Source organism: Gopherus evgoodei, chromosome 15, assembly GCF_007399415.2.
Source record: "Gopherus evgoodei ecotype Sinaloan lineage chromosome 15, rGopEvg1_v1.p, whole genome shotgun sequence".
NCBI classification, from domain to species: Eukaryota; Metazoa; Chordata; order Testudines; family Testudinidae; genus Gopherus; species Gopherus evgoodei.
The window spans coordinates 20,589,895-20,614,945 of record NC_044336.1 but is presented as its reverse complement, the minus strand read 5'-3'; the positions used below and the strand labels follow the sequence as shown (position 1 = coordinate 20,614,945).

Sequence of the window (25,051 nt, the reverse complement as noted above, 5' to 3'; positions counted from 1 at the left end):
GCTGAAAAGGAAAACTCCCTAGATAAACTTGGAACTCTCCTGTTGATTAAAAATAAAATCTTTCATTTCCTGATGGGAAAACCATTACCCCTGTCTCCTAATCCCGTGGTTGCTGTTGTCAGTATAAGTAAACTAACATTTTCTTTTCCGGGGAGATTCAGCTTTTGAAGTCTTGTGTTCTTAACATCAGAGTGGCCCTGAGACCAGCCTGCCACATTATAGTCCAGGGCTCCCGTCTTTCGCCATTGAAACACTATTTCCGGGTGGAACATTATTAGCATAGAGACAATCCACTATTTGCTCAAGGCTGCCTGTGCTGAGGGCTGCAAGGGACAGAAAGGACAGAGGCCACGCCTGCCTTGCACAAGGTAGGAATGAAAAAACAGCTTCTTTTATGATAGAGATGGGGGGGGCGGGTGTCTTAAGAAACAGGGTTAGCTGCTAAGGTGGAAAGGAAAAATAAAGCCCTGTATGTGAGGTTACCTACAGACTTACTGCTAACAACCAGGGGCTGTCAATATCCCCACGCGGTGGGGCGGGGCGGGGAGGCGCTTCCACACCCCCGCGGTTGGAGGGCTGGGGGTGTGGGCGGTAGTGCCCCCCCGCCCCGCCCCGCCCCGCGGGAGCAGCTGGGGCCGGGGCTCACCGGGCCGCTCCCACCCACATGCTTCCCTCCACCTCCGCCGCTGCTGGTGCTGCCGTCTGGCCGGCCGCGTGGGGAGTCCCGTGCGGCGCGGGGCGGGGCGCAGCGGGTACCCGGCCCGGGGCCTCCGTGGAGGGGCGGGGATGGAAGAGCCGGGGGCGCGGCAGAGGGAAGAGGATCCGTTGGAGCCGCTCCTAGGCCCGGAGGTGAGAAGCAGCGAGGGGGCTGAGAGGGGTGTGCGCGGGGGGGGGGGTCTGGGGAGGGGGCTGTGAGGGGTGTGCGCGGGGGAGGGTCTGGGGAGGGGCCTGTGAGGGGTGTGTGCGGGGGGAGGGGAGGGGGCTGTGAGCGGTGTGCGCGGGGGAGGGTCTGGGGGAGGGGGCTGAGAGGGGTGTGCGCGGGGGAGGGTCTGGGGAGGGGGCTGTGAGGGGTGTGCGCGGGGGAGGGTCTGGGGAGGGGGCTGTGAGGGGTGTGCGCGGGGCAGGGTCTGGGGAGGGGCCTGTGAGGGGTGTGCGCGGGGGAAGGGAGGGAGCTGTGAGGGGTGTGTGCGGGGAAGGGTCTGGGGAGGGGGCTGAGAGGGGTGTGTGCGGGGGGGGGCTGAGAGGGGTGTGCGCGGGGGAGGGTCTGGGGAGGGGGCTGTGAGGGGTGTGTGCGGGGGAGGGGAGGGGGCTGTGAGGGGTGTGCGCGGGGGAGGGTCTGGGGAGGGGGCTGTGAGGGGTGTGCGCGGGGGAGGGTCTGGGGAGGGAGCTGTGAGGGGTGTGCGCGGGGGAGGGTCTGGGGAGGGGGCTGTGAGGGGTGTGCGCGGGGGAGGGTCTGGGGAGGGGGCTGTGAGGGGTGTGCGCGGGGGAGGGTCTGGGGAGGGGGCTGAGAGGGGTGTGCGCGGGGGAGGGTCTGGGGAGGGGGCTGAGAGGGGTGTGTGCAGGGGGAGGGTCTGGGGAGGGGGCTGAGAGGGGTGTGTGCGGGGGAGGGTCTGGGGAGGGGCCTGTGAGGGGTGTGTGCGGGGGAGGGGAGGGGGCTGTGAGGGGTGTGCGCGGGGGAGGGTCTGGGGAGGGGGCTGAGAGGGGTGTGTGCAGGGGGAGGGTCTGGGGAGGGGGCTGTGAGGGGTGTGCGCGGGGGAGGGTCTGGGGAGGGGGCTGTGAGGGGTGTGTGCGGGGGAGGGGAGGGGGCTGTGAGGGGTGTGCGCGAGGGAGGGTCTGGGGAGGGGGCTGAGAGGGGTGTGCGCGGGGGAGGGTCTGGGGAGGGGCCTGTGAGGGGTGTGTGCGGGGGAGGGGAGGGGGCTGAGAGGGGTGTGCGCGGGGGAGGGTCTGGGGAGGGGGCTGAGAGGGGTGTGCGTGGGGGAGGGTCTGGGGAGGGGGCTGAGAGGGGTGTGCGCGGGGGAGGGTCTGGGGAGGGGGCTGAGAGGGGTGTGCGCGGGGGAGGGTCTGGGGAGGGGGCTGTGAGGGGTGTGTGCGGGGGAGGGTCTGGGGAGGGGGCTGAGAGGGGTGTGCGCGGGGGAGGGTCTGGGGAGGGGGCTGTGAGGGGTGTGCGCGGGGGAGGAGAATGGGGAGGGGGCTGTGGGGGTGCATGCAGGAGGGAGAGGAGGGTCTGTGGAAGGGGTATGTGCAGGGAGAGGGGAGTGTATGTGGACGGGTCTGTGAGATGTGTGTGGAGGGGGAAGGCCCGGGTCTGTGGAAGGGGTATGTGCAGGGAGAGGGGAGTGTATGTGGACGGGGCTGTGAGAGGTGTGCAGAGGGGGTGTATAGGAAGGCAGTGGATGCCTGGGGATGACTGTAGGAGATTTATGGAGAGTCTGGTTTGTATGTGAGATGGGAGTACTGTATTTCAGCATGTGGGGATTGAATTGGGGTTATGGACAGAACTGCAGGGAGTGGGTGGGTGTTTTCTTTAAATATTGTGGTCTCATTTCCTTTCCTTTTCTTAATTCCTATTTATTTCCCCAGATCCCATGGTAAAGGGAGGGTAAAGTGCATCCCTCTCTCTTCCCCACTGGCCTAGCTGGCTATTCCTTGAGGGTAAAGAATGGTGTCCCTAGCCTCTGTTCATCAGAGGATGGAAGTGGATGGCAGGAGAGAGATCACTTGATCATTGCCTGTTAGCTTCACTCCGTCTGGGGCACCTGGCATTGGCCACTGTCAGTAGACAGATACTGGGCTAGATGGATCTTTGGTCTGACCCGGTACGGCTGTTCTTATGTTCTTGAGTAAAGGTGGGGGTGGATTCTAATTGAAACCTAATGTTTTAGACCCTTCAGGCTGATTTTCTTACTGGGTTTTATGTTTGGGAGAAATAGAAAGTTATTAAATAAAGTTGTGAAAGGGGCTAAATGATGTTTGGGCTGATGCAAAACTCCTGGGAGTTGTTCAGATCTCCATCAATGTGCAGAATATTATTGGGCTTTTTTTGGTAATTTTAACTCTTTAGGTTCACAAGCATGTCATGAGGTTGGAGTTTGACTATGCGTATACTTGTGTGTGTCTGTGTGTAACTGACACTACATTTTCCCTTGGACAGAATGGAAATAGGGGCTGTTTTCCATGTTTGTTACTGGAAACAAGATTGTGATTTTCTAGCAGAGGGAAGAAATATAGTGCCTTCTAATTTTTCCCACATATAAAATTTCAACCAAGGGGCATTGTCACAATATGGAGGGTGGCTTTTAGCATTGCAGTAACTGCTTTCTGATGTAGAATGGGGGAGATATTACTATTACTAGTTAAAACTTGCATACTGAGTAACCTGTAAGTTACTATTAATAGGCCATTGACTTCAGTGGAGCACCACAAAGGTGCAGGGATCAGCCTGCACAGGGTAACTTGTGGGATAGAAGCTATATAAACACATAGAATGTAGCCCCCTACAGTTTATCTTCGCTTTTCATCTATCACTAACTTTGGGCCAGCCCCACATCCTTCCCCTTTGATTCAAGTCCTGTTGCTCACAACTGGCCTTAAACCCAATGTATGTAGTCAGTTGCTCACAGTTTCATGCAGTTCTGGAAACTCACAAACTGGCTTGATTTCTTTCACTGTCCTTCCCTGGACTACTGGACTGGTGAAGAGGTGCTGTTGCTCTGCCATATTCCCACTGTTGCCACTTTGGTATTGTTACCAGTGTGGGAGACAGTTCTCCAGCAGAACTTTACTTGTCTCCATTGTACCAGTGAAACCAGAGCGAAATCTTGCTGTCTTATACTTCCCAGCTTTGGGGCCTGTGAAAAAGGGTAGCTCTGTTCTTGGAGAAACATAGTTTCTCTCTTTCTGTCCTTTACCTTTCCCCAAGTTTTCTGGCTGCTAGCATGGGATCAGATGCTCTTTCTTTCCCCCAGCATCTGATCTCCTGCAGAGGGGTTAGGTTTCCATTCCATTAACTCTCCCTCTTCCGAGTGCCTGCCTTTGCTCATAGGTTTTCCAGACAGTTGCAGTTCTAAAATTGATTTGTGTCAATTTCACTGCTTCCCACAGGATTCTGAACAGCAGTGGTGAAACTGGCCTCAGGCGGCTGTTTTCTTGATGCTGGAACTGTCTGCGGGCGTATTTAAAATGAAATCTTAACTTGGGCAGAAGTAGATCACTTGGGTCCCCTGATTCACTATGGAACAGGAGTCTCACTGTATAGGAGTCTAAGGAGCAAAGCTACTGAACCCTATAAAACCGTATCTCTGCTCTTTTAGATAACGGTGGCTGCAGGTGACTGCACATGTCATGAGGAAGAAGAGCTTGCGAAGGGAGGGAAAATTGTGAATTGGAGGCCTGGAAAAGGTATGCAGAGAAAAAGGCATTAAATCAGAACAAGGTGAGAGAGAATGTTATTAATACTGTCTGCTAGAAGAGGCCAAACAAAGCTGTGTAGTGATGATGGGTGGGAAACTTCTCTTGAGTGAACTCTGCTAAATTATTGTTGCCCATTTTCTGTGCATCCCTAGATAGAGGAGCACTTGATCAATATTGCAAAACAAATTCCTGTTGCTTTGGAGGCTCCAGCTGGAGTTATTCAACAAACCTCCTCTTGAAGGATGTCAAGAGGAAGTGGTGGTGATGAAACAGGACAGTAAGTTCTAGACATCAGCCTGAGGTGCAAAGTTCAGACCCAGACTTTGGGTTCAGACCATTATAGAGAGAAACCACCAGCGGTGAAGTTCAGTTTGGGGGAGTTTGGAGCTAGTGATGGGATTCAGGCTATCTGTAATGTATTCCAAATATAGGAAATATCTGAAACCCAGAGTAATATTAGTGTGGTATTAAATATACACACATGAAATTGGGCTTATTATAATTAGATAGAATTGATGCCTCTTCTTGTGTTACAGAATTTTATTCCTTCTGCAACCTCAGCGCAGCATAATGGGCTGGGGGTAGATTTCTGTCTGTAGCTGTAACTTGCGAAAGGCTTTGAATAGTTACTTTCATTGCTTGTTCAAAACAGGTCTGTGTTCACAAAGTGTCTTCATGTTGAACTATTGCATGGTATTAAAGCATTTTCACCACCCCAGTTTATGTCCTAAACATCTCTGTTGGCAATTTCTGTCATATTACAGGCCGTTTGGCAAGGAACGTTTCTGATGGCGAGTCTCACCAGAGTAGATTTTCTGGTTGCCCTTGCTATGAAAGTGACACTACTCATTCAGATTCCTCGGGGACTCCTATTAAATATATTGGTGACTTTGATGACTTCCAGAGTGACCTTGAGAACTGGGAGTTGGATGATGAAGCTTGTGCTGTATCTTTCCCTGAGCTGAAAATTGATTCTCAGTATGAGGAAGAGGACTGGGATAAAGAATTGGAGGATGCTGCATGTAATCCTTATGGTAGGTGCAGATTTGCTTTATGCTTTCATCAAGCCTAAGACTCTAAGTGGATGGAGAGAGTGCTTTGCTTGGGAGCCCACTTAAATAGTTCCACATTCTCCTTTTTTTGAGCATTTGGTAGTGACAACCTTTGACTGCTTTCTGTCTACCTTGTGTGTTTGTGATGCACAGTTGTACCTAAGTCTTAAATACAGTAGTTTAAAAGAAACATTGCTGTGTTCAAATGGGACAGCCTTGGATCTTTCTTGGCCAATGGGGTTCTTATGGGATGTTACTGCCAGGGAAAAATGTGTACATTTATGTCTGGGTTTTGGCCTTTTATAAGTCTTGTATATTGCTCTCGAGCAAGAGAGATGGGCTCATCCTGACCTCCAGTGGTGGGGAGTACAGTAGCTCATAGACTCTAGGACTGGAAGGGACCTCGAGAGGTCATCGAGTCCAGTCCCCTGCCCTCATGGCAGGACCAAATACTGTCTAGACCATCCCTAATAGATATTTATCTAACCTACTCTTAAATATCTCCAGAGATGGAGATTCCACAACTTCCCTAGGCAATCTATTCCAGTGTATAACTACCCTGACAGTTAGGAACTTTTTCCTAATGTCCAACCTAAATCTCCCTTGCTGCAGTTTAAGCCCATTGCTTCTTGTTCTATCATTGGAGGCTAAGGTGAACAAGTTTTCTCGCTCCTCCTGATGACACCCTTTTAGATACCTGAAAACTGCTATCAGGTCCCCTCTCAGTCTTCTCTTTTCCAAACTAAACAAACCCAATTCCTTCAGCCTTCCTTCATAGGTCATGTTCTCAAGACCTTTAATCATTCTCGTTGCTCTTCTCTGGACCCTCTCCAGTTTCTCCACATCTTTATTGAAATGTGGTGCCCAGAACTGGACACAGTACTCCAGTTGAGGCCAGGGGCAATGCTGCTGAGAGCCTCTGCCTAAAGGACCCTTCTCCTTCCCTCCTGAGAGATTCACCCTGAGCTTTTCAGTCATGTCCCTGTAGAGCATAGCGGTTGTATAAAGAGACAAAGTCTCTGACCTGAACGTGTTAATTTACAAGTCGATTCTGCAAACACACATGAGTAACTTTACTCTGACAAGCAGTCCCACTGACTTCAACTTGTTTGTGTTTGCAGGCTGTGTCCATGAAAGCTCCATAGATTAGGGGTTTCTCATTTGTGTTTCTGAGCATCCTGAACTTCCATTGTGGTCATTGGGCGATCAGAGCATTTAGTGCCTTGCCCGACTGGATACTTCAGTTGAGCAAACGGATGATGTGTTTAATGAATAACCCATCGAGGGTTTGTAGATTAGCAGTAGGACTAGCTCATTCTATCTCCTTGTCATTCGCTTTCTCTCTTGGACTCTGAGCCGGGAGGTATGGGTTCTGTTCCTAGCTCTGTCACAGGCTCTCTGTGAGATCTTTAGGAAGGTAATTTACTGAAGCTTCTCTATCTGCACCACCAGTTGTACAGAAGTTTTGTAGGTTTCATGCACTAATGCTGGTCAGCCAAACTGATATTCCAGAACCGATGCAAATAACTTGCTACGACAAACCCTCTGTAGTGATAGCGAAATGCTCTAATGCAGTCTAATAACACTCTCCTATTTTTTAAAATCCTCTTTAGACGCGGAAGATATCAACTGTGGTAGTCTTCAGGAAAATTGTCTACTGGCATCATGTGCATGGCAAGAAGAATCATTGTATAACCCCAGGTGTCACCATGCAGCTCCACTCTCTCTGAGTTCGCCAAATAGAATGCCTGAGGTTGGCCAGTTTGATGATGCAGATGACTGAGGTTTGCCCCTGTTCAGGGCCATGCTTGGCAAATTGGACTTTGCTCCATTGCAGGGATGCAATGCATTGTGGGGTGCCTTCACCTAGCCTATTGGGTTCCAAACAGGGCTTTTCTGAAAACTTTCTTTGAGAATATTATTGAGCTGCAAATACACTGATCGTGATTGACTGGAAGGAAGCAGAGAGGATCTCAGACTGGACACTAACCCTAGGTATCTGTGCAGTTTTGTAGCATGTTTTATTTTTACGTTAAAAGGAAAAAAAGCTGTCTGGGAAGTATGATTTTTAAACTTTGGCTCGATAGCTGGGATTAGCCAGTTCTAATATGGATCTCATCTGTGTAATTTTAGTTTTTCTTCTCTTTTATTTGGCATTAATCATTGAGTTGAGCTGGGGTTAACTGTTCCTGTCCTTGTTACGTGTTCTACATCATAAGTAGCATGACCAAGTTGTGTTTGAATTTCAGGTCCTCTGACGGGGTGAGGGGAATGTACTGTTTGACAGTATCAGTTATGAGAAATACAGAGTGCTTCGTTGCTTACACAGGTTATTTTTTGTCTATCATTACAGACATGGGGCACTATAGAATCAAATATCAACAAGAGTCCTCGTGCATGATTTACTCATGTTGCTGTGCACTTACGCAAACAATTTCATATTAATCAATGGGACTACCCATGTGAACAAGGATTGCGTAGTTGGGGCCTTAGTGAAAGTAGCTTTTAATGTCCCAGGGCGACTGGCCCCTTTAAAAGGGAATGGAGTCCAGCACAACTGTGATTGATTACCTGCTGCCCAATTGCAGGGTCTTCCAAGGGAGGATCTCCATGTGCTCTGCAGATCCTGAGTTTAAGCTTCACCACACTGCTGTGGAGCAGGAAGTTGTTTTACAAATGAGGAAACAAAGGTGCAGAATGGTTAAGTGATGTGAACCTAGACAAGTCAGTGGCAGAGCTGGGACTAGAACCAGATCTCTGACCTCCTGGTCTTTGCTTTGGAGTTAATGCAAATGACTACAAGTGAGGAATAAGTAAACAGAACAGATAAACTTCCAGGACCATCGTTACTTGGTTTAATTCAACTATCCTTAATCACCCTCTTTAAATGGGAAGCCTAGGATTTTGAAAATCACTCAGTGCTGGCAAAACTGCTTCTGTTGAAGTCTGGTAAAACTCCCATTGACTTTCAGTGGGAGCAGAGTTAGTCCAGGCAGTGCTGAGTGCTACCCAGAGAAACTTGCAAATACACAGATCTTGTAACAGATTAATAGCTAAGAAATGTTTCAAAGTTATCCGTAAGGCATCAGCGGCTCTTTACAAAATACATTAAACCAGCCATTGGTTAGGCTGCAATTTTAAAGCTAATATGTTGTAGGAACTCTGCATTGACCCTGAAAGTGCAGTGCCTATATCAACACCCTAAGGATGACTTTTATGTTGTTTTGCCCTTAGGTTGTTTCACGATTCGTTGTTCTAGACTGAAACAAAGTAACGAACAGCTGCAGAAAAGCTTATTCATTTGGGTGGTGAGGGGTATAGGTAGTATGATAATTGATTTGTCTTTCTACTGGGATCAGTAGTGCTGCTAAGAATCTACCGGGGAATTGTTCTATCTTCTAAACTGGCACAAGGTGAGCAATTCCAGGATAAATCCTAGCACCTACCCCACAGCCTGCATACATGGGGAATAGAAACCTACTGACAGACCTGCAGCAAGCTAGCAACCCCTAAGCCATTCCCATCCTGCCCCCTCCATGGAGGGTTAATTATTTCTCCCACACTTAGTCCATAACATCTGTGGTGCCATAGTGCAGCCTGTGGGGCTCCTCTCATCCTGCTCCTCCTCTGCAGAGCAGGAAAGCGCTAGTTGCACTCCCTAGAGTGTGGGCGATAGAGTGTAAAGCTGTGTTTTGGTGGGGAATGACGGTTCAGCAATGGTTAGGGGCCACAGCCACCTCTGAGCTAGAATGAGAGTTGTGGGTGCTCAGTGCTTTTACAGGATCAGGCTTACACAATGTGTTAAACCTGGAGGACAGAGAAACCAAGACTAAATCTCAAGCTAGAGAAAGCATGACTACTCTTAAGTGGCTCACAGTCCACGTTAAAAAGGCCACTTTGCATTCTCAGATCGGTGCTGCAACAATACTAGCATGCTGTAGGGTTAAAATGTCCTCAGACACAATTTTTTTGTTCCCTTTGTGGGCCATTTTTCACTTAAAATTCTTGCTGTGGCCGGCAGTACACAGTGCTGCCCTGCAGAGGGCAGCAAAAGGTCCACTCAGTGAATGTTTTTATTGGCAATAGACTTATGCAGCAAGTTTCAGATCAACAGCTGGATGGATTTCCAACATCCTGATATTTGGAGATGTTTGGATCTGGGTTCAGTCCAGCTCTACTGTTCAGCCTTCTGCCACTGTGAGTTTGATTTATAGCAGGGGGAGGGATAGCTCAATGGTTTGGGCATTGGCCTGCTAAACCCAGGGTTGTTGTGAGTTCAATCCATGAGGGGACCACTTAGGGAGCTGGGACAAAAATTGGTCCTGCTAGTGAAGGCAGGGGGCTGGACTCAATGACCTTTCAAGGTTCCTTCCAGTTCTAGGAGATTGGCATGTCTCCAGTTATTACCTTTATTACCTATTTTCTTTAGTTTCCTATTTTTAAAATTTTCTCCCAAATTACTCAGGACATTAGCGAGACAGGCAGGGGCGGCTCTAGACATTTCACCGCCCCAAGCATGGCTTCATGCCGCGCGGGGCGCTCTGCTGCTCGCCGGTCCTGCGGCTCCGGTGGACCTCCTGCAGACCGGCAGAGCGCCCCCCGCAGTATGCCGCCCCACGCACACGCTTGGCGTGCTGGGGCGTGGAGCTACCCCTGGAGACAGGGTCGGTGAAGTAATGTCTTTAATTGGACCAATTTCTGTTTGTGGGAGAGACAAGCTTTTGAGCCACAGAGCTTTTCTTCAGGGCTGGGAAAGGTACTCTGATGCAGCTACAACTGCACTGCATACTTACAGGACAGAAATTTCTACCACTTTTTAAAACATGAGAAGAGACACAGGTATTGTATGATTTTTAGCTTATTGTGTTATTACTGCCCTTGTGGGAAAAGTCCCAAAGGTTTAATAAAGATGAAACCAACAGAGTTCTATAGAAATGAAATAGATTTCTTTAGAAATTATGTCAAAAAACCTATAGTACTGAATCTTGTTGCAGGATTCTGTAGGTTGGTGTTGAAATTCTATAGACAATTAATCCCTTTTTCTCTACAAGCATTAGCCCATGTGCTTCAGAAATGGTAGGACACATCTCAAATCTAATTTGAATTTAAATCTGGAGTTTGTCAATATATGCATATTCATCTGGAATATGATATGATGTGAATTTAAAGTGAATTAACTATTCCTGATTATTTCTGTGTGTGGATGCTCTTATTCCAGAATAAGAGCATCCACACATGAATTTAATCAGAAATAGCTATTCTGGAATAACTCTCCTTGTAAACAGGAGTCTTTATACTGCTATGCTTTTAATTGGAATCAGGAGTATCTTTCTTGACCGACATTTTATTTGAGGGAAAACTTGGCTTGAAATGGTGAGTGCATGGCTTGTTAAGTTGACTGTCCACACTTTAAGTGACTGGAAGTTAGGCTTTTTGATACGTTTCTGTTTCCTAATAGTTTAAAATTATCTTAAACCATGAGCTTTGTACTGCAGAGAGGTATTGCTTGCTTTTGGGGTATGTTGGCAAAAGTAATTTTGTTCATCTTGACCCCTGTTCTTTAGAGAGGGGCCTAATGTGTAAAACTTTCTGATCTGAATACCCCCAGACTTCGGTGGGCTTTGAAGTCCAAATGCAGATTTCTCAAAACGCTCCCATTTTAATGGGCTTAAGTCCAAATCTCCTAGCTCCTCACATCCCTGGACTGTAGAGTCTTCAAAGTCCCAACATGAATCTTGCATTTGAGCCCCTCTCTCCTATTGACACGAACACGTCATCATAAGTAAGAATTTCTCTTAATGAAAATATCACCATCTGGTAGCACATGAGCCAACAACTCAAGCAGAAATGCCTGCCAGGGTCACCCTTTACATCTGTACGGAGTCCCATTCAAGCCAATGGGCATAAGGGTCGTCGTGGTAGATCTTTTTGCAGAATCAGGGCCATCAATATTTCCCCTAGACAAGAAGTACATTGATACTATGCAAGCCAAGTTTGAAAGCGTTCTAGGTTAAATCCCCTTATGTTACTTCGCTAGATCTCTCTGAACTAGTCGCTGGGGAACACATCATCCAAAGGACAGGAAGTTCTGTGCTGCAATTTAACACATCTTGTGACTTTACATGGGTTGATATTGAAGCCTAACAGACAGAATACTGGACTGGGAGTTAGGTAACCTGGGTTCAATTCCTGGCTTTGCCACTGCTTTGCTGTGTGACCTTGGGCAAGTCATCTCCCTATTCCTCAGTTTCCCCATCTGTATAACGGGGATATTATATTAATCTCTTTTTATAAAGTGCTGTATAAGAACTAGATGATATATTTAGAAGGGGTATTAATTTTTCTTGGAACGCATCAACAAAGAAAATAAAACTTGTCTTCTGTCACTTCCTTTGAATCCTCCAGGGGAATGATTTGTAGGGACCAGTAATTAAGGAAAGTATGTGGACTATGTACCGCATCTAAGGTATGGAGGAAGTTTTGATAGGGATTCCTTGCTGTTACGTGACACACAATCCAGATAACTTACTTTCACTATGTTTTTTAAGAGTTGTGCTTCATAATTGAAATAGAGTGTTGCCTGGCAGTCCATTATATGGTCATACCATTGAAACTGTGTGCCTGGGATCTCAATCTGAGAAAATGCCTCCTCTATCAACAGAACCATGTCAATAATTTTGCAGGCTGGTGGGGAAATGCTGATGGCAGCAACCCATCTTGGCCATCTGCTGCTTCCAAGAACTCCATTTTAAATCCTGGGGTCACAAGTCACTCTCTGAAGCTGATGGCTAAGTTCTTGTAGCCCATGGACAGGGAAAGGAAACTTGCAATTCTCAACCCTCTGGGGGGGGGGGTGTCTTCATTACAAACTTATGCCCCTGAATGGGTAACGTTTTACGGGATAACATTGATGTGGAGCAGGTTGTACAAGGAATTACCAGTTGCTCATAGCACAGGTTCTTAGGAGGGCAGGGGAAAGTATGTGACCTACCAAGAAAAGCTACAAAGTGTACTCTGCAATGCACAGCTCTGCGAATTAACTTTGACAGTGAACAGAGCTTCCCTTGAACATCCTGGGACAGTGCCTCAACTGGTGTCAGTTGTTCCAGCAGTTGACTTACATTTATATCAGCTGTGGATCTGCACTCCTACACCCACTTAATAATGCTTCTGGCAACTCTGTAGAGCCAGGGCTTTACTTTTCTCTGCGACTTGTCTTATTATTCCTCCTACTCCATTACTGGCATGGATTTCAGTTTTTAGATATAATGGGCTATAGTCATGTCTGGTGTAACACCGCTGACCTGAATGGAGCAAAACCAGGCTTGCTTTACTCTTGTTCTTTTTATGTTGTTTTTTCTCCAGGCTGAGAATAATTAATTTCAGAATATTCAACCAGTTTCACCCCAGGAGAATTTTTCACCCTGCAGCCAACAAACTCTTTGTCCTCTTTTGTACATGTGGGAGCTTTTAACTGGAGCCTTCAAGCTCCACCTGTGGATTGGTACTTAAATTGGTATTTAAGAATGTACCATGAAAGGGGTATTTATGTGCATGGATCCTGGAACAATTTCTATAGTGGGGGTGCTGAGAACCATTGAACCGAACTGTAAACTCTGTATATAGTGGAAACCACTTCAAGCCAAAGGGTGCGGCTGCATTCCTAGTTTCAGCACCTGTGTTTATGTGCCTAAATTCTGATTAGGCTTTAGGTTTCAATGTTTAAAATTGGGCACCTGATTTTCACAGGGGACTAAATACAAGCAGCTCCAGCTCTCTTCATTTGGAGTTGTGGATGCTCAGCATCTCTGAAAATCAGGCTATATGTCTCATCATGTGTCTTCATTGCATAGTCTGAGATGCAGAGGCCTCAAACAGCGGTTTTTGTACTCTAAGATTGAGCATACAGCACAACTCAGAAGTACTTGGAGCGCCACCTTCATAATTTTAATTAGTATAGATACAGTGGATTATTCTTCTGATACTGTAAACCAATCCTGATTGCACTTCATGTACCTTCAGTAGGGCATGTACTTCTAATCAGAGAGCCACGGCCCTAGAACTTTCAAATCTTCAGGAAGGAGGAACTATGTTTCTCCAGATGCTTGTTCTGTTTCTCCAGTTACTACATCACAAGGCAAAGATTTATTCTGGCTCCTTTTGGAGCACAGTTGCAGTAAATAGTCATCTCTTCATGTGTGATCACATTGTCCATTTCACTTTTTCCGAATATCTTTTTACTGGGTGCTGGGTGAATGCAGAATTCTAGATAGCCAGCTGAGGTCACATCGTGTTGTATAACCTTTTATAAATTGCTTATCTGTTGCGAATCTTGGTCTCTACAATGTACCTCACTGCTCATCAAGGAGATAAGCAAGCTTATGGATAAAACTGTAGGGGTAGAGAGGCACATTGAGGGCAAGGCAGCTGTGTGAGCAGTGCCAGCTCTCTAACCATTGGCTCCTGGGGGAGGTAAGTGAAATATAAACAATAACCTGTAAGCAGGATTAAATCAGAGCTTCACTTCCCAGCTGAGCTGGTTGGTTCACTTACAATTATTTTCTCTTATGTAACAGCAGTATGAGATAAAGGGGACTGAATTTCCATTGGCCAGTTCTTGCTAGTGCCGCAGGCGCTTGTGTGGTTGGGATTCTGAATACGTAATGTGTCTCCAAAGCTGCCAACTAATTGCATAGTGGTACAGAATGTTTTAGAGGGATTGGTAATAGGAGGCTGAGCCTTTCATCACTAGATCACTCCTTAATTTCTACTGTGGGTAGTAGTGACTGAATCATAGAATATCAGGGTTGGAAGGGACCTCAGAAGGTCATCTAGTCTAACCCCCTTGCTCAAAGCAGGACCAAATCCCCAGACAGATTTTTACCCCAGTTCCCTAAGTGGGTCCCTCAAGGATTGAACTCACAACCCCAGGTTTAGCAGGCTAATGCTCAAACAACTGAGCTATCCCTCCACCCCATTTCAGTGGACTGTGATAAGAGCTGGTGGATTGTGGTGAGAGCTCAATGTAGTTCAGATTGGACTTCTGTCCCAGCTGGTAGCCATTTTAGGAGTCTCTGAGAGAGGCCAGGGATTGAACTGCAGATGGTAACAACATGCCCTAAAACATGGTCCTTTTCTGGCAAGGTTGAAGCACATTAAAGGCCTAATTCAGACTTGCGCTGACTTTTTATGGGCTTTTGACCATGACCGAAGAGAACAATATGGGAAAACTCCTCTGCTATTGCTTCTGCTGTACCACCTCTGTAGCACATTGAGGGCTGTCAGCACAGTATTGTTCCTGAGCACAAAATAACACTTTTCGAGGAGGTTGGTGGGAACCTTAGGGAAAAAGATCAGAGCTTTGTCTTGTTCAGCTGTGAGTTTTTCCTCCTGAACAAAGAATATTTTGATGCTTGTTGTGTTCCTCTTCCTGCTCACGTTACTGTGTTTTATCTGATATTCCTGGGGCCTGAATGGTAATTTTGATCCTCTGTTTTTTCCCCACTTGGGGAAAAGGGAATGGAAGGGAGAAATGTAAATGAGCACATCTGTTGTTTTAAACGTTTAAATGTCTAAATGTCATAGATTTTAAAGGGCAGGAGAGACCACACAATGATCAGCTAATCTTGCCTCCTGCATAACACAGGCCAGGGAACTTCCTCCAGTATTTCCTGCAGTGGGGGGACTTTTTCTTTACCTCCTAGTTTAAAATTTTGAAAGCTCGTATTTTATAACCAAATTGAGGCTATACATAAGCAGTTTATAATCAGCTTGCAGAAAATGAAATGTCGTTAGGAGCGGTGCAAAGGAGATCTTTTTTTAAAGCAATGTCTTACTTAGTGCCCTGATCCTGCAGTCAGTCTGGTCAGGCAGACCCTTGTGCCCATGTGGAGCTTTATTGGATGTCCATGTGGGAGGACGCTGTGCTGGCCCTGATCCTATCTCAGGCCTAAGGAAGTCTAATGTACTTATTAGGACTCTTTTCATGACAGGAAACCTGCTGTTATGGGATCTTACCACAAGGTGGCAGCCTTTAGCAGTGTCCTGAGAGTCAAGTTAGCAGGAAATGCAGATAAATAATCCTTGTCAATAAGCATTGTGCTTGTTATACAGTGCCCCTGAAGAACTGGCCAGTAAATAAGGGAAGAAAATGCTGTCTCGCTCTTAGAAGAAAAAGGCCCGAGGAAAGCTGATGAGTTTTTTTTCCCCAGGGTGTGGATAGTTCTGTGTATCACAACCTGAAGCTGCCTCTCCCATCTTGGGTTGTACAGGTGCTAATCCCCCCAAAATGCTCAAATCTAGAGCCCGTAAATATCCACAGTGCTAATCCACAAGCCACTGATGTTTTCTCAACTATGTTCTTTGTCAGATTCACTATCATACCAAGTATCAGAGGGGTAGCCGTGTTAGTCTGGATCTGTAAAAGCAGCAAAGAGTCTTGTGGCACCTTATAGACTAACAGACTTTTTGGAGTATGAGCTTTCGTGGGTGAATACCCACTTCGTCAGATGCATGTAGTGGAAATTTCCAGGGGCAGGTATATATATGCAGGCAAGCTAGAGATAATGCAGTAGTTCAATCAGGGAGCATGAGGCCCTGTTCTAGCAGTTGAGGTGTGAAAACCAAGGGAGGAGAAACTGGTTCTGTAATTGGCAAGCCATTCACAGTCTTTGTTTAATCCTGAGCTGATGGTCTCAAATTTGCAGATGAACTGAAGCTCAGCAGTTTCTCTTTGAAGTCTGGTCCTGAAGTTTTTTTGCTGCAGGATGGCCACCTTAAGGTCTGCTATAGTGTGGCCAGGGAGGTTGAAGTATTCTCCTACAGGTTTTTTTATATTGCCATTCCTAATATCTGATTTGTGTCCGTTTATCGTTTTCCGTAGCCACTGTCCAGTTTGGCCAATGTACATAGCAGAGGGGCATTGCTGGCATATGATGGCGTATATTACATTGGTGGACATGCAAGTGAATGAACCGGTGATGGTGTGGCTGATCTGGTTAGGTCCTGTGATGGTGTCATACCAATCTCCTTTGCTTTTGTTTTAATGCATTTCTGTGCTTCTGATATAATGCCTCTCCCCGTGCTTGGAAAAGCCTGTTACTATCCTTGTGCCAAGAGACCTTCAAGACTATCCTTAACACTCTCCTTTTGCCTAACTTTCCAGTGCTCACCTGCTCTCTGATGCATTTTGCACCTGCGTTTCTGAATCACTTATATTGAACCTGTCTAAATTAGGGCCTGATCCTGTTCTTACTTGCCAGTATAGTCCTATTGCATTCAATGGGGTTGGTACTATAAGTAAAGACTGCAAGATTATATTGTAAACTACTTGGGGCAGGGACTTTCCCTGCCTGTTGAATATAGGCCTAGGCCGTAACATTTGGGTTTGTTCTTTGAACCTTAGTCTGGGAGATTGTTTAGGAGGTTTGGTTTGACCTGTTAGAGATGGATGAGCCGTACAATTCAGATCTGGGTTGGGGTTCAGATTGCAGAACCCCTACAAGTGCAATGATCCTCAGATCTGGGACATTAGTTTGGGGGACAGTCCTTGTGGTCTTTAAGTGCATCATACCCCTATAGAAATAAATAATACAGCGTGTTTCTGGTTCTGTTGTACCTTTTGAGCATTCTGGCTGCAATGATGATGCTTTTAATTCCATATAGGGATAAATTCTCAGCAGAGTTAATGGGGTGTGTCCAGCATGTTTCCCATCAGCTTTACTCCTGAGGGCATTCTATGCCAAAAAATAAAAAATTCTCCACCAAAAAAAAAAAAAAATTCTACGCACAATATTTTAAAATTCTGCAAACTTTGTCAAATTAATGAGGAGGCTCCAAGCATGGCAGTGTGGAGCACAGGCCACTGGCTGCACAGAGGTGGGAGACCAATATGCAGCTCTCCCCGGGACGCTGACTCAGCGGTGAGGCTGCACCCAATCCTGACACAGCGCAAGGATCCAGCCTGCCCAGAAACACCCCAGGGCCCTGCCCCTCCATACCAGGAGCACCAGTGTGGGCAGGCAGGATCCAAGTGTAGAGGGGTTTAAAATGGGGGGGTTCAGGTGAGGGTTGAAAGGGTTCTGTGTAGGGCAACCTGGATGCAGGCGGTTCAGTGGGGGATCCGGGTGTGGGTGAGAACTGGATGCACGGGGCTTGTTGGAGGGTTCTGAGTGCAAGTATAATGGGACTCTGCAGGGGGCTCCAGGTGAAGATGGTAGGAGCTCAGTGTGTGTGGGGTGATAGAGTTTTGCAGGAGGGTCTGGGTGTGGGGTGCTCAGTGGAGGTCCAGATGCTGGGGGAGTGGGGCTCAGTGAGGTGGAGATTTGGGTGCAGATGGCTCATCGGGATGGTCCAGGTGCAGGGGGAGTGGGGCTCAGCAAGGGGGGTTCTAAGTGTGGGCGGTGAGGCTCAGAAGGAGGGTCTAGGTATGAGGGGGAGGTCTGGATGCGCAAGTGTTAGGCAGATGACGGAGCAGCTCCCTGTACAGGGATCCCTTCCCCTGCAGCTGAGGAGCGATGAGTGAAGGAAGTGGGGGTGGGGGCAGACTTTGCAGAGCTTCCTGCAGCTGGGGGAGAAATCTGGGGATGGGTCTGACCCAGCCCTGGATGCTGTGCAGGGGAAGAGGAAGTCCAGTCCTCCCCAGCCCAGCCGGAACCAGCAGCTGAGCCTGATGCAGGGTAGGAGCCACCAGCCGGGTCTTCCCCAGTCCCACCTCCTGCCCCACAGTGATTTACCTCTCTGGTGGTTGCCCTGGGCACCCAAAACATTGCTGGGGAGGGTTGCATGACTGCTCTTGTGGCTTCCCTCTGCTTCCCCTGAGAAAGTCTACGCATGCTCAGTGTCGCAGAATTCCTCCAGGAGTAAAACATCAACAGGATTTATTTTGTGTGTGTTTTACTGCAAAGATGCCCATATAAAATAAGCACCTGCTGCTGGCAGTTGGAAGTGTAGGGTTGTACATTGACATTGACAATGTAAAGTTTCCCTCCTGCCCACCTCAAAAATATAACCCTGATTAAAGGATACACCAGATTTCATATACGTGTCTCATCTTTGTCAATATCAGTCTAGATTATTGTAATGCACACCTAATTGGGCTCCCTTTGAAACTAAGCCAGAGCTGTAACATGGGCAGAATTCAGTGGCCCAGTTGATCTTTGCTCTAGGGCCATGGGAATTGGCAACGCCCAACATTTGTGATCTGCCTAAGAGCCAAAGGATTCAATCTGAGGCCTTGCTGATGTCTAGATAAAGCCTACATTATGGACACTTCATTAGGTATTTGGGTTTCTACCTCTTCCTCTCTGTCTTTCCAAGACTGATGAGTTCGGCTCGGTTGCTTTTGCTCAGCTGTGCTGACTTTTCTCTTGAGACCACTGCTGCTGATCTGCGTTCCATCAGAATTTGGTCCATAGCTCTCTTCAAGGCTTGGCATTAGGCTTTCAACTCCTATTTGATTATTTTGTCCTCTGTATTTCATTAGATCTCCCCTTTTGTGGTTGTGTTTTCCTTTGCTCTTTTTCTTTTGCCAGTGGCTGCTTCTGTCTGGGGCCTTTGGGCTCAAGTTTATTTTAGTTTTTGGCTTTAACACATGGCAGTAAGTAATCAAATTAAAGGGATTAAATGCTTGCAGTATTATGATGGCAGCCGTGTTGGCCAGCATGCCACTGATTGAACCAGGAACCTCCAGAGCTAAATGCATGAGTTGACACAGCTTGAACTAAAGAGCCAGCTGGAACTGTAACAGATTCCTGTCCTCTAAGAACATAAGACCGGCCATACTGGGTCAGACCAAAGGTCCATCCAGCCCAGTATCCTGTCTACCGACAGTGGCCAATACCAGGTGTCCCAGAGGGAGTGAACTTAACAGGTAATGATCAAGTGATCTCTCTCCTGCCATCCCTCTCCACCCTCTGACAAACAGAGGCTAGGAACACCATTCCTTACTCATCCTGGCTAATAGCCATTAATGGACTTAACCTCCATGAATTTATCCAGTTCTCTTTAAAACCCTGTTATAGGCCTAGCCTTCACAACCTCCTCAGGCAAGGAGTTCCACAAGTTGACTGTGTGCTATGTAGAAGAACTTTTTGTTTTAAACCTGCTGCCCATTAATTTCATTTGGTGGCCTCTAGTTACTATATTATGGGAACAAGTAAATAACTTTCCTTATTCACTTTCTCTACACCACTCACAATTTTATATACCTCTATCATATCCTCCCTTGGTCTCCATTTTTCCAAGCTGAAAAGTCCTAGCCCCTTTAATCTCTCCTCATATGGGACCCGTTCCAAACCCCTAAACATTTTAGTTTCCCTTCTCTGAACCTTTTCTAGTGCCAGTATATCTTTTTTTGAAATGAGGAGACCATATCTGTATGCAGTATTCAAGATGTGGGTGTACCATGGGCAATAAGATATTCTCCGTCTTATTCTCTCTCTCTCTCTTTTTTTTAATAATTCCTAACATCCTGTTTGCTTTTTTTGACTGCTGCTACAGTGGACGTCTTCAGAGAACTATTCACGATGACTCCAAGATCTTTCCTGATTATTTGTAGCTAAATTAGCCACCATCATATTGTATGTATAGTTGGGGTTATTTTTTCCAATGTGCATTACTTTACATTTATCCACATTAAATTTCATTTGCCATTTTATTGCCCAATCACTTAGTTTTGTGAGATCTTTTTGAAGTTCTTCACAGTCTGATTTGGTCTTAACTGTCTTGAGCAATTTAGTATCATCTGCAAACTTTGCCACCTCACTGTTTACCCCTTTCTCCAGATCGTTTATGAATAAGTTGAATGGGACTGGTCCTAGGACTGACCCTTGGGGAACACCACAAGTAACCCCTCTCCATTCTGAAATTTTACCATTTATTCCTACCTTTTGTTCCCTGTCTTTCAACTAGTTCTCAATCCATGAAAGGATCTTCCCTCTTATCCCATGACAACTTAATTTACGTAAGAGCCTTTGGTGAGGAACCTTGTCAAAGGCTTTCTGGAAATCTAAGTACAGTATGTCCACTGGATCCCCCTTGTCCACATGTTTGTTGACCCCTTCAAAGAACTCTAATAGATTGGTAAGATGTGGTTCCCCTTTACAGAAACCATGTTGACTATTGCTCAACAATGTATGTTCTTCTGTGTGTCTGACAAGCTCAGAGAGGACATGCAACACACACTCACCAGTGGGTTACAATATCATATGTTAACTTCTCTCGTCCTCTGCTTTCAGCTTTATGTCTCCCATGAGAAGAAGGTTGGTTGTTCTGGAAGTGAAACAGCCATGTGGACAGCCTAGAGGCTTTGTAATGCTGCTCTGGTATATGTGAGAACACCGGCTCAGTGGAATACAATAGGGACCATCACCTGAAGAAGAACCAAGCGTGATTCCCGCTCTGGTTTCCTGCTTCTTAAACCAGAAGAGAATGCAAGGACTTTGTGTTGCTCTGCAGCACCCCTTCTGGCTGAATGGGGAGCTGCGTGGATGATCTCTGAAGGGAGGCCCCATCCAATTTTCTATGTCTGGAAGGCTGATGGAGGCAACGCAACTCTGTGAGGCTGTTGAAGTGGGAAACTATGCGGGGGCTTCTCAGAGGATCTCCTTAGAGTTATGCTACAAGTGCAGTGTATTTATGTGCTAGTTTATCTCCTGTCTGATTCATCCAAGTCACGTAATTAATCAAAGAGATCTTGCTTTACAGCTTGAAATTGGACTATTCAACAGTAACTTTTTGTGCTGCACCTGTTTGCAGGGTGTTACCTTAGACACTATGTTGATGAAAGACAGTTTTATTTTTAGCCCATTTTCCCATGCTCAGCCTATAGAGTGTGCTCCCCTGTTCCATTTCACTGTCCAGCACTATTTTAAAGATGTCTCTACCATCTGTTTTTCCCCCCATGTCTTATCAAGTATCCTCAGTGTTCTAATATTAACAGGGAGGCCTCTTCATTCTTGGTTATTCCATATTTCTACTATTGGGCTCTTGGCACCTGTTCCTGGGTACTGCAATCTAGGAACAGCTACTTGATGCTCAGTTGGCCAGATCTTTCTCTAAATATAAAGCATGGATAAACTAGTGAGATTCAAATTTAGCTCTCATTTTTTTCCTGCCTGTATTGGATCTTTTACATTTGGGACAGGAACACAGGATCCAGATACCTCACCACAGAAACCATACCTCACCACAGAAACCATCCTCTCTTCATTCTACTTGCTAGTACTGTGTCTTTCTGGTCCTTGCTGTTGTCTTGGTAAAGTTCTGGGTAAATCCTCAGTGCCCTTTATTTTTTAACACTTTTTGGGGACAACGTAATTAGCACCACTGCTTTTATTAAAATTCTTGCCAAAGCCGTTTTAATCCTTATGTTCAGGGACACTCATTTTGCAGTGTTCAACCCCATTATTTTTTCTCTGTTACAGTGTCTGATTTCACAGGAGAGCTATCCCTTTCTTGTTAATATCTTCTGACAGAATCTGTAGGGCTGTTAAATGGCATCTTCATTTGAATTTTTTTTTCTGTTAAGCAACATTGCATACTAATTACCTTGTCCTTCAGGCTCTGTTTTATTAAGAATGGAGAGATAAATTTTGTTTTAATTTTTGTTGTATTATCTTAAATATTCAGGATAACTCACATGCACAAGTTTTATGAGATTTGTAGTATTGACATATAAGAATCTATTAAAAGAGCCTATTTAAAAAATCTTAGGCAAAATAGCCTGTACACTCCAGATTTAGCTAACCTGCTCTAAAAGATGGGCTACTCTTTTTTTCTTGACAGCTCCCCAGTATAGTAATGTACAAGTGCACTCAGTAAGCTTAGATACTAGCATTTGTTGCCAGAGAGAACTCCAAGAGTTCAGAGGCTGTTGTTGGCTGTGACTGTTCATAAATGTTCCAGCACAGCCTAAATAATAGGGACTCTGGAGTCCTTGGTTGGACTCTCAGCTTAGAGACATTCCCTGAGTGACTTTGGGTAAGTCATGTAATCAATCTCATGCCTCCATTTCCCCTCTGTAAAATGAGGTAATACTACACTATCTCTTGGCTGTTGCAAGGATAAAATTTATTCATGATTGTGAGATGTTCAGATATTATTGTGGGGAGGGCCATCTAAGTAGCTAGCTAGCCAGTTTGTATTGTTGGGATATCTCCTGAGTCCTGGATGTTAAGCAGGAACAATCAACATTGGAAGATGATCACAGCTTTGAGAAGGTGGAGGAAGTTATCACCAAAGAAATATGATTTTTCAAAGTGAACACCTAATTAGTTTCACTGAAGGGGTAATCAGCAGGGATTGAGACTGCATTAGAAACCTGCAGTAAAATTAATGAACAAAATCACACCGAGTTTTGAAAAAATTTGGTGTGTAACAGATGAGATGAAGAATGAGGTCTTGAACCTGCCCCTCATGGGGTCTGGGTTTAGTGGGACTGCTCCCTGTGAATAAGATTTGCATGTATGTGGGTTTGCAGGGTGAGGAACTAGGATGGAATACAGCAGTCCTGAGCTAAAGCTCCCTGCTATGTCTGAGGCCTTCCAGATTGCAGGAATCAGGGCAGGGGTAAAACTGGCTGAGTGTAGAGCAGCCTGGGGATGGCTCTAAACTGTGCCAGCAGGTATCAGTTCCAAAGGAGCTGTCCACTAGCTGAGCACAGTCAGAGCATAGTGCACTCTGACTACAGCCTCTCCTCATCCACTTTGCTGGGGCCAGAATGTGGAGATGATCTGGGCATCCCCAGCTCCTGTTCTGTACCAATGTTTCAAAGGGAGCAGAGAGCCTGGTCTATTATTGCAAGCCCAGCTATATTCAAAGTTTGGCTGTCACTTGAGAAGGTTGCTGTGGTCTAGTGTTTAAAGCAAAGCATTGGGAGTCAGGACTCCTGGTTCTCTGCCACTTGCGTGGCCTTGGGTAGATTGCATAAACTCTCCACCTCAGTTTAAAGATCTTTGAAACATTGAGAGTAATAAGTAAAGCACCTCACAGAGATGTGTGGCTTAATTAAAATCCGTAAAGAACTTTGAAAGCCTTGGCTGGAAGGTACTATAGAGGTGCATGTACTTTTGTTCATAAATCTGACCATCACTGGCTCACTTTGAAAATCTGTGGGTTTAAGCATCCTCCAGACATCAAAGAGTCTGTGTCAAAATGGACAGAGTCTGAGACCATATGCTAGGTTGCTGGGAGCATTACATTTATGGCCAGCGGGTGCTAGTGCTTCACCGACTCGCTAGACTCACTGCAGAAATTCCTCCAGATGAATCATGGCAAATTTGATCTCTTCCCATCAACTCCAAAACTCTGCAGAAGGCGCTTAACTCCTAGCTTCACACAGCTTTTGCTTTTCTCTTGGCAATAGGCAAGGAGGTCTGAAGACAGAGCTATCCAGAACAATGTGGATCATGCGGTGTGGCTGGTATTCAATGACATTTGGGGCAAATGACTCCTGTAAAAGCTTGGTTCTACTCCCATTGAAATCAACTGGAATTTTCCCATTACTATGGTGGTGGCAGGATTAGTTCCCTAAGAGGCTTGAGTTTCTTGTTGCCCTTAAATGAATCTCCCATGTACTGTATGCCAGGATTTTGCAAATAAAGATTATGAAGAACCACTTTGAAGCCAGACAATACCCAAGAGTCACAGGCTGTAGCTGGCTTTATAAATATATATATAGGCCAGGATAAAGCCAGGATAATTTTAAGACCAAACTTGTGGTTATTTGAGCTCATTTCAGTGAGAGTGGAGTGTACTCAGCATCTTACAGAGTAAGGTCTCCAGAGTAGAAGCTCGTTGCCATAGGATTCAGGAGAGAATTTCCTCATCCTGTGCAGGGTCTTTTAATTGGCTAGAAACACTAAGTGTTTTACCTCTGCACCACCCTTTTGAAGCATTAGGTACTGTCCACTCCTATTGGCATAAGATAGACTTGATGTAACAAAGGTCTGATCCAGCATGGCAAATCCTGTATTTTTATATGATTTTAGATCACAAGTGCTGCTGCTTCTTTTATTAATGTTCAAGGCTATGGACACTTAGGCCTTACTACACTAATATCCAATTCTCAGTTGTTCTATGGGAAGACAGAAAACAGCATATGTCATAAACAGATAGCTAAGGGGTAACGTCTCTTTCACCTGGAAAGAAGTACCTGAAACACCTGACCAGAGGACCAATCAGGAAACCAGACTTTTTCAGATCTGGGTGGAGGGAAGTTTGTGTGTGAGTCCTTTGTTCTTGGTTCTTCTGCCTGTCCCTCTCGGCTATGGGAAGGATTTTTCTATTTCCTGCTTTCTAATCTTCTGTTTCCAAGTTGTGAGTACAAAGATAGGTTTGTTTTTTTATATTTACATGTATGTAGTTGCTGGAGTGTTTTGAATTGTATTCTTTTTGAATAAGGCTGTTTATTCATATTTCTTTTAAGCAATTGACCCTGTATTTGTCACCTTGATACAGAGAGACCATTTTTATGTATTTTTCTTTCTTTTTACATAAAGCTTTCTTTTTAAGACCTGTTGGAGTTTTTCTTTAGTGGGGAACTCCAGGGAATTGAGTCTGTGCTCACCAGGGAATTGGTGGAAGGAAGA

General features: G+C 45.9%; 1 protein-coding gene and 1 long non-coding RNA gene across 5 annotated transcripts; one reads left to right on the top strand and one right to left on the bottom strand.

Annotated features, from left to right (window-relative positions):
- Window positions 1–761: 761 nt before the first annotated feature.
- On the top strand, window positions 762–24,614 carry COPRS (coordinator of PRMT5 and differentiation stimulator). 4 transcript variants are annotated; one of them, XR_003996687.1, is made up of 5 exons: window positions 768–849; window positions 4,311–4,398; window positions 5,175–5,444; window positions 7,076–7,457; window positions 20,699–24,614. XR_003996687.1 is itself a non-coding variant. In XM_030534986.1 (4 exons), exons 1-4 carry the CDS (start codon window positions 787–789, stop codon window positions 20,713–20,715), a joined length of 438 nt encoding a protein of 145 aa, XP_030390846.1. In that variant the 5' UTR covers window positions 768–786; the 3' UTR covers window positions 20,716–24,614. The 4 variants fall into 4 exon arrangements, 2 of the variants coding, with proteins under 2 accessions (XP_030390846.1, XP_030390844.1); XR_003996688.1 differs by lacking the exon at window positions 20,699–24,614 and having other exon boundaries at window positions 762–849; window positions 4,311–4,432; window positions 7,076–7,715; XM_030534986.1 differs by lacking the exon at window positions 7,076–7,457.
- On the bottom strand, window positions 6,859–17,678 carry LOC115635789. The gene is made up of 3 exons (XR_003996689.1): window positions 17,602–17,678; window positions 17,396–17,401; window positions 6,859–6,869 (listed from the first exon to the last, which is right to left on the bottom strand). It is a non-coding gene; the product is annotated as an uncharacterized LOC115635789 (long non-coding RNA).
- Window positions 24,615–25,051: the final 437 nt, after the last annotated feature.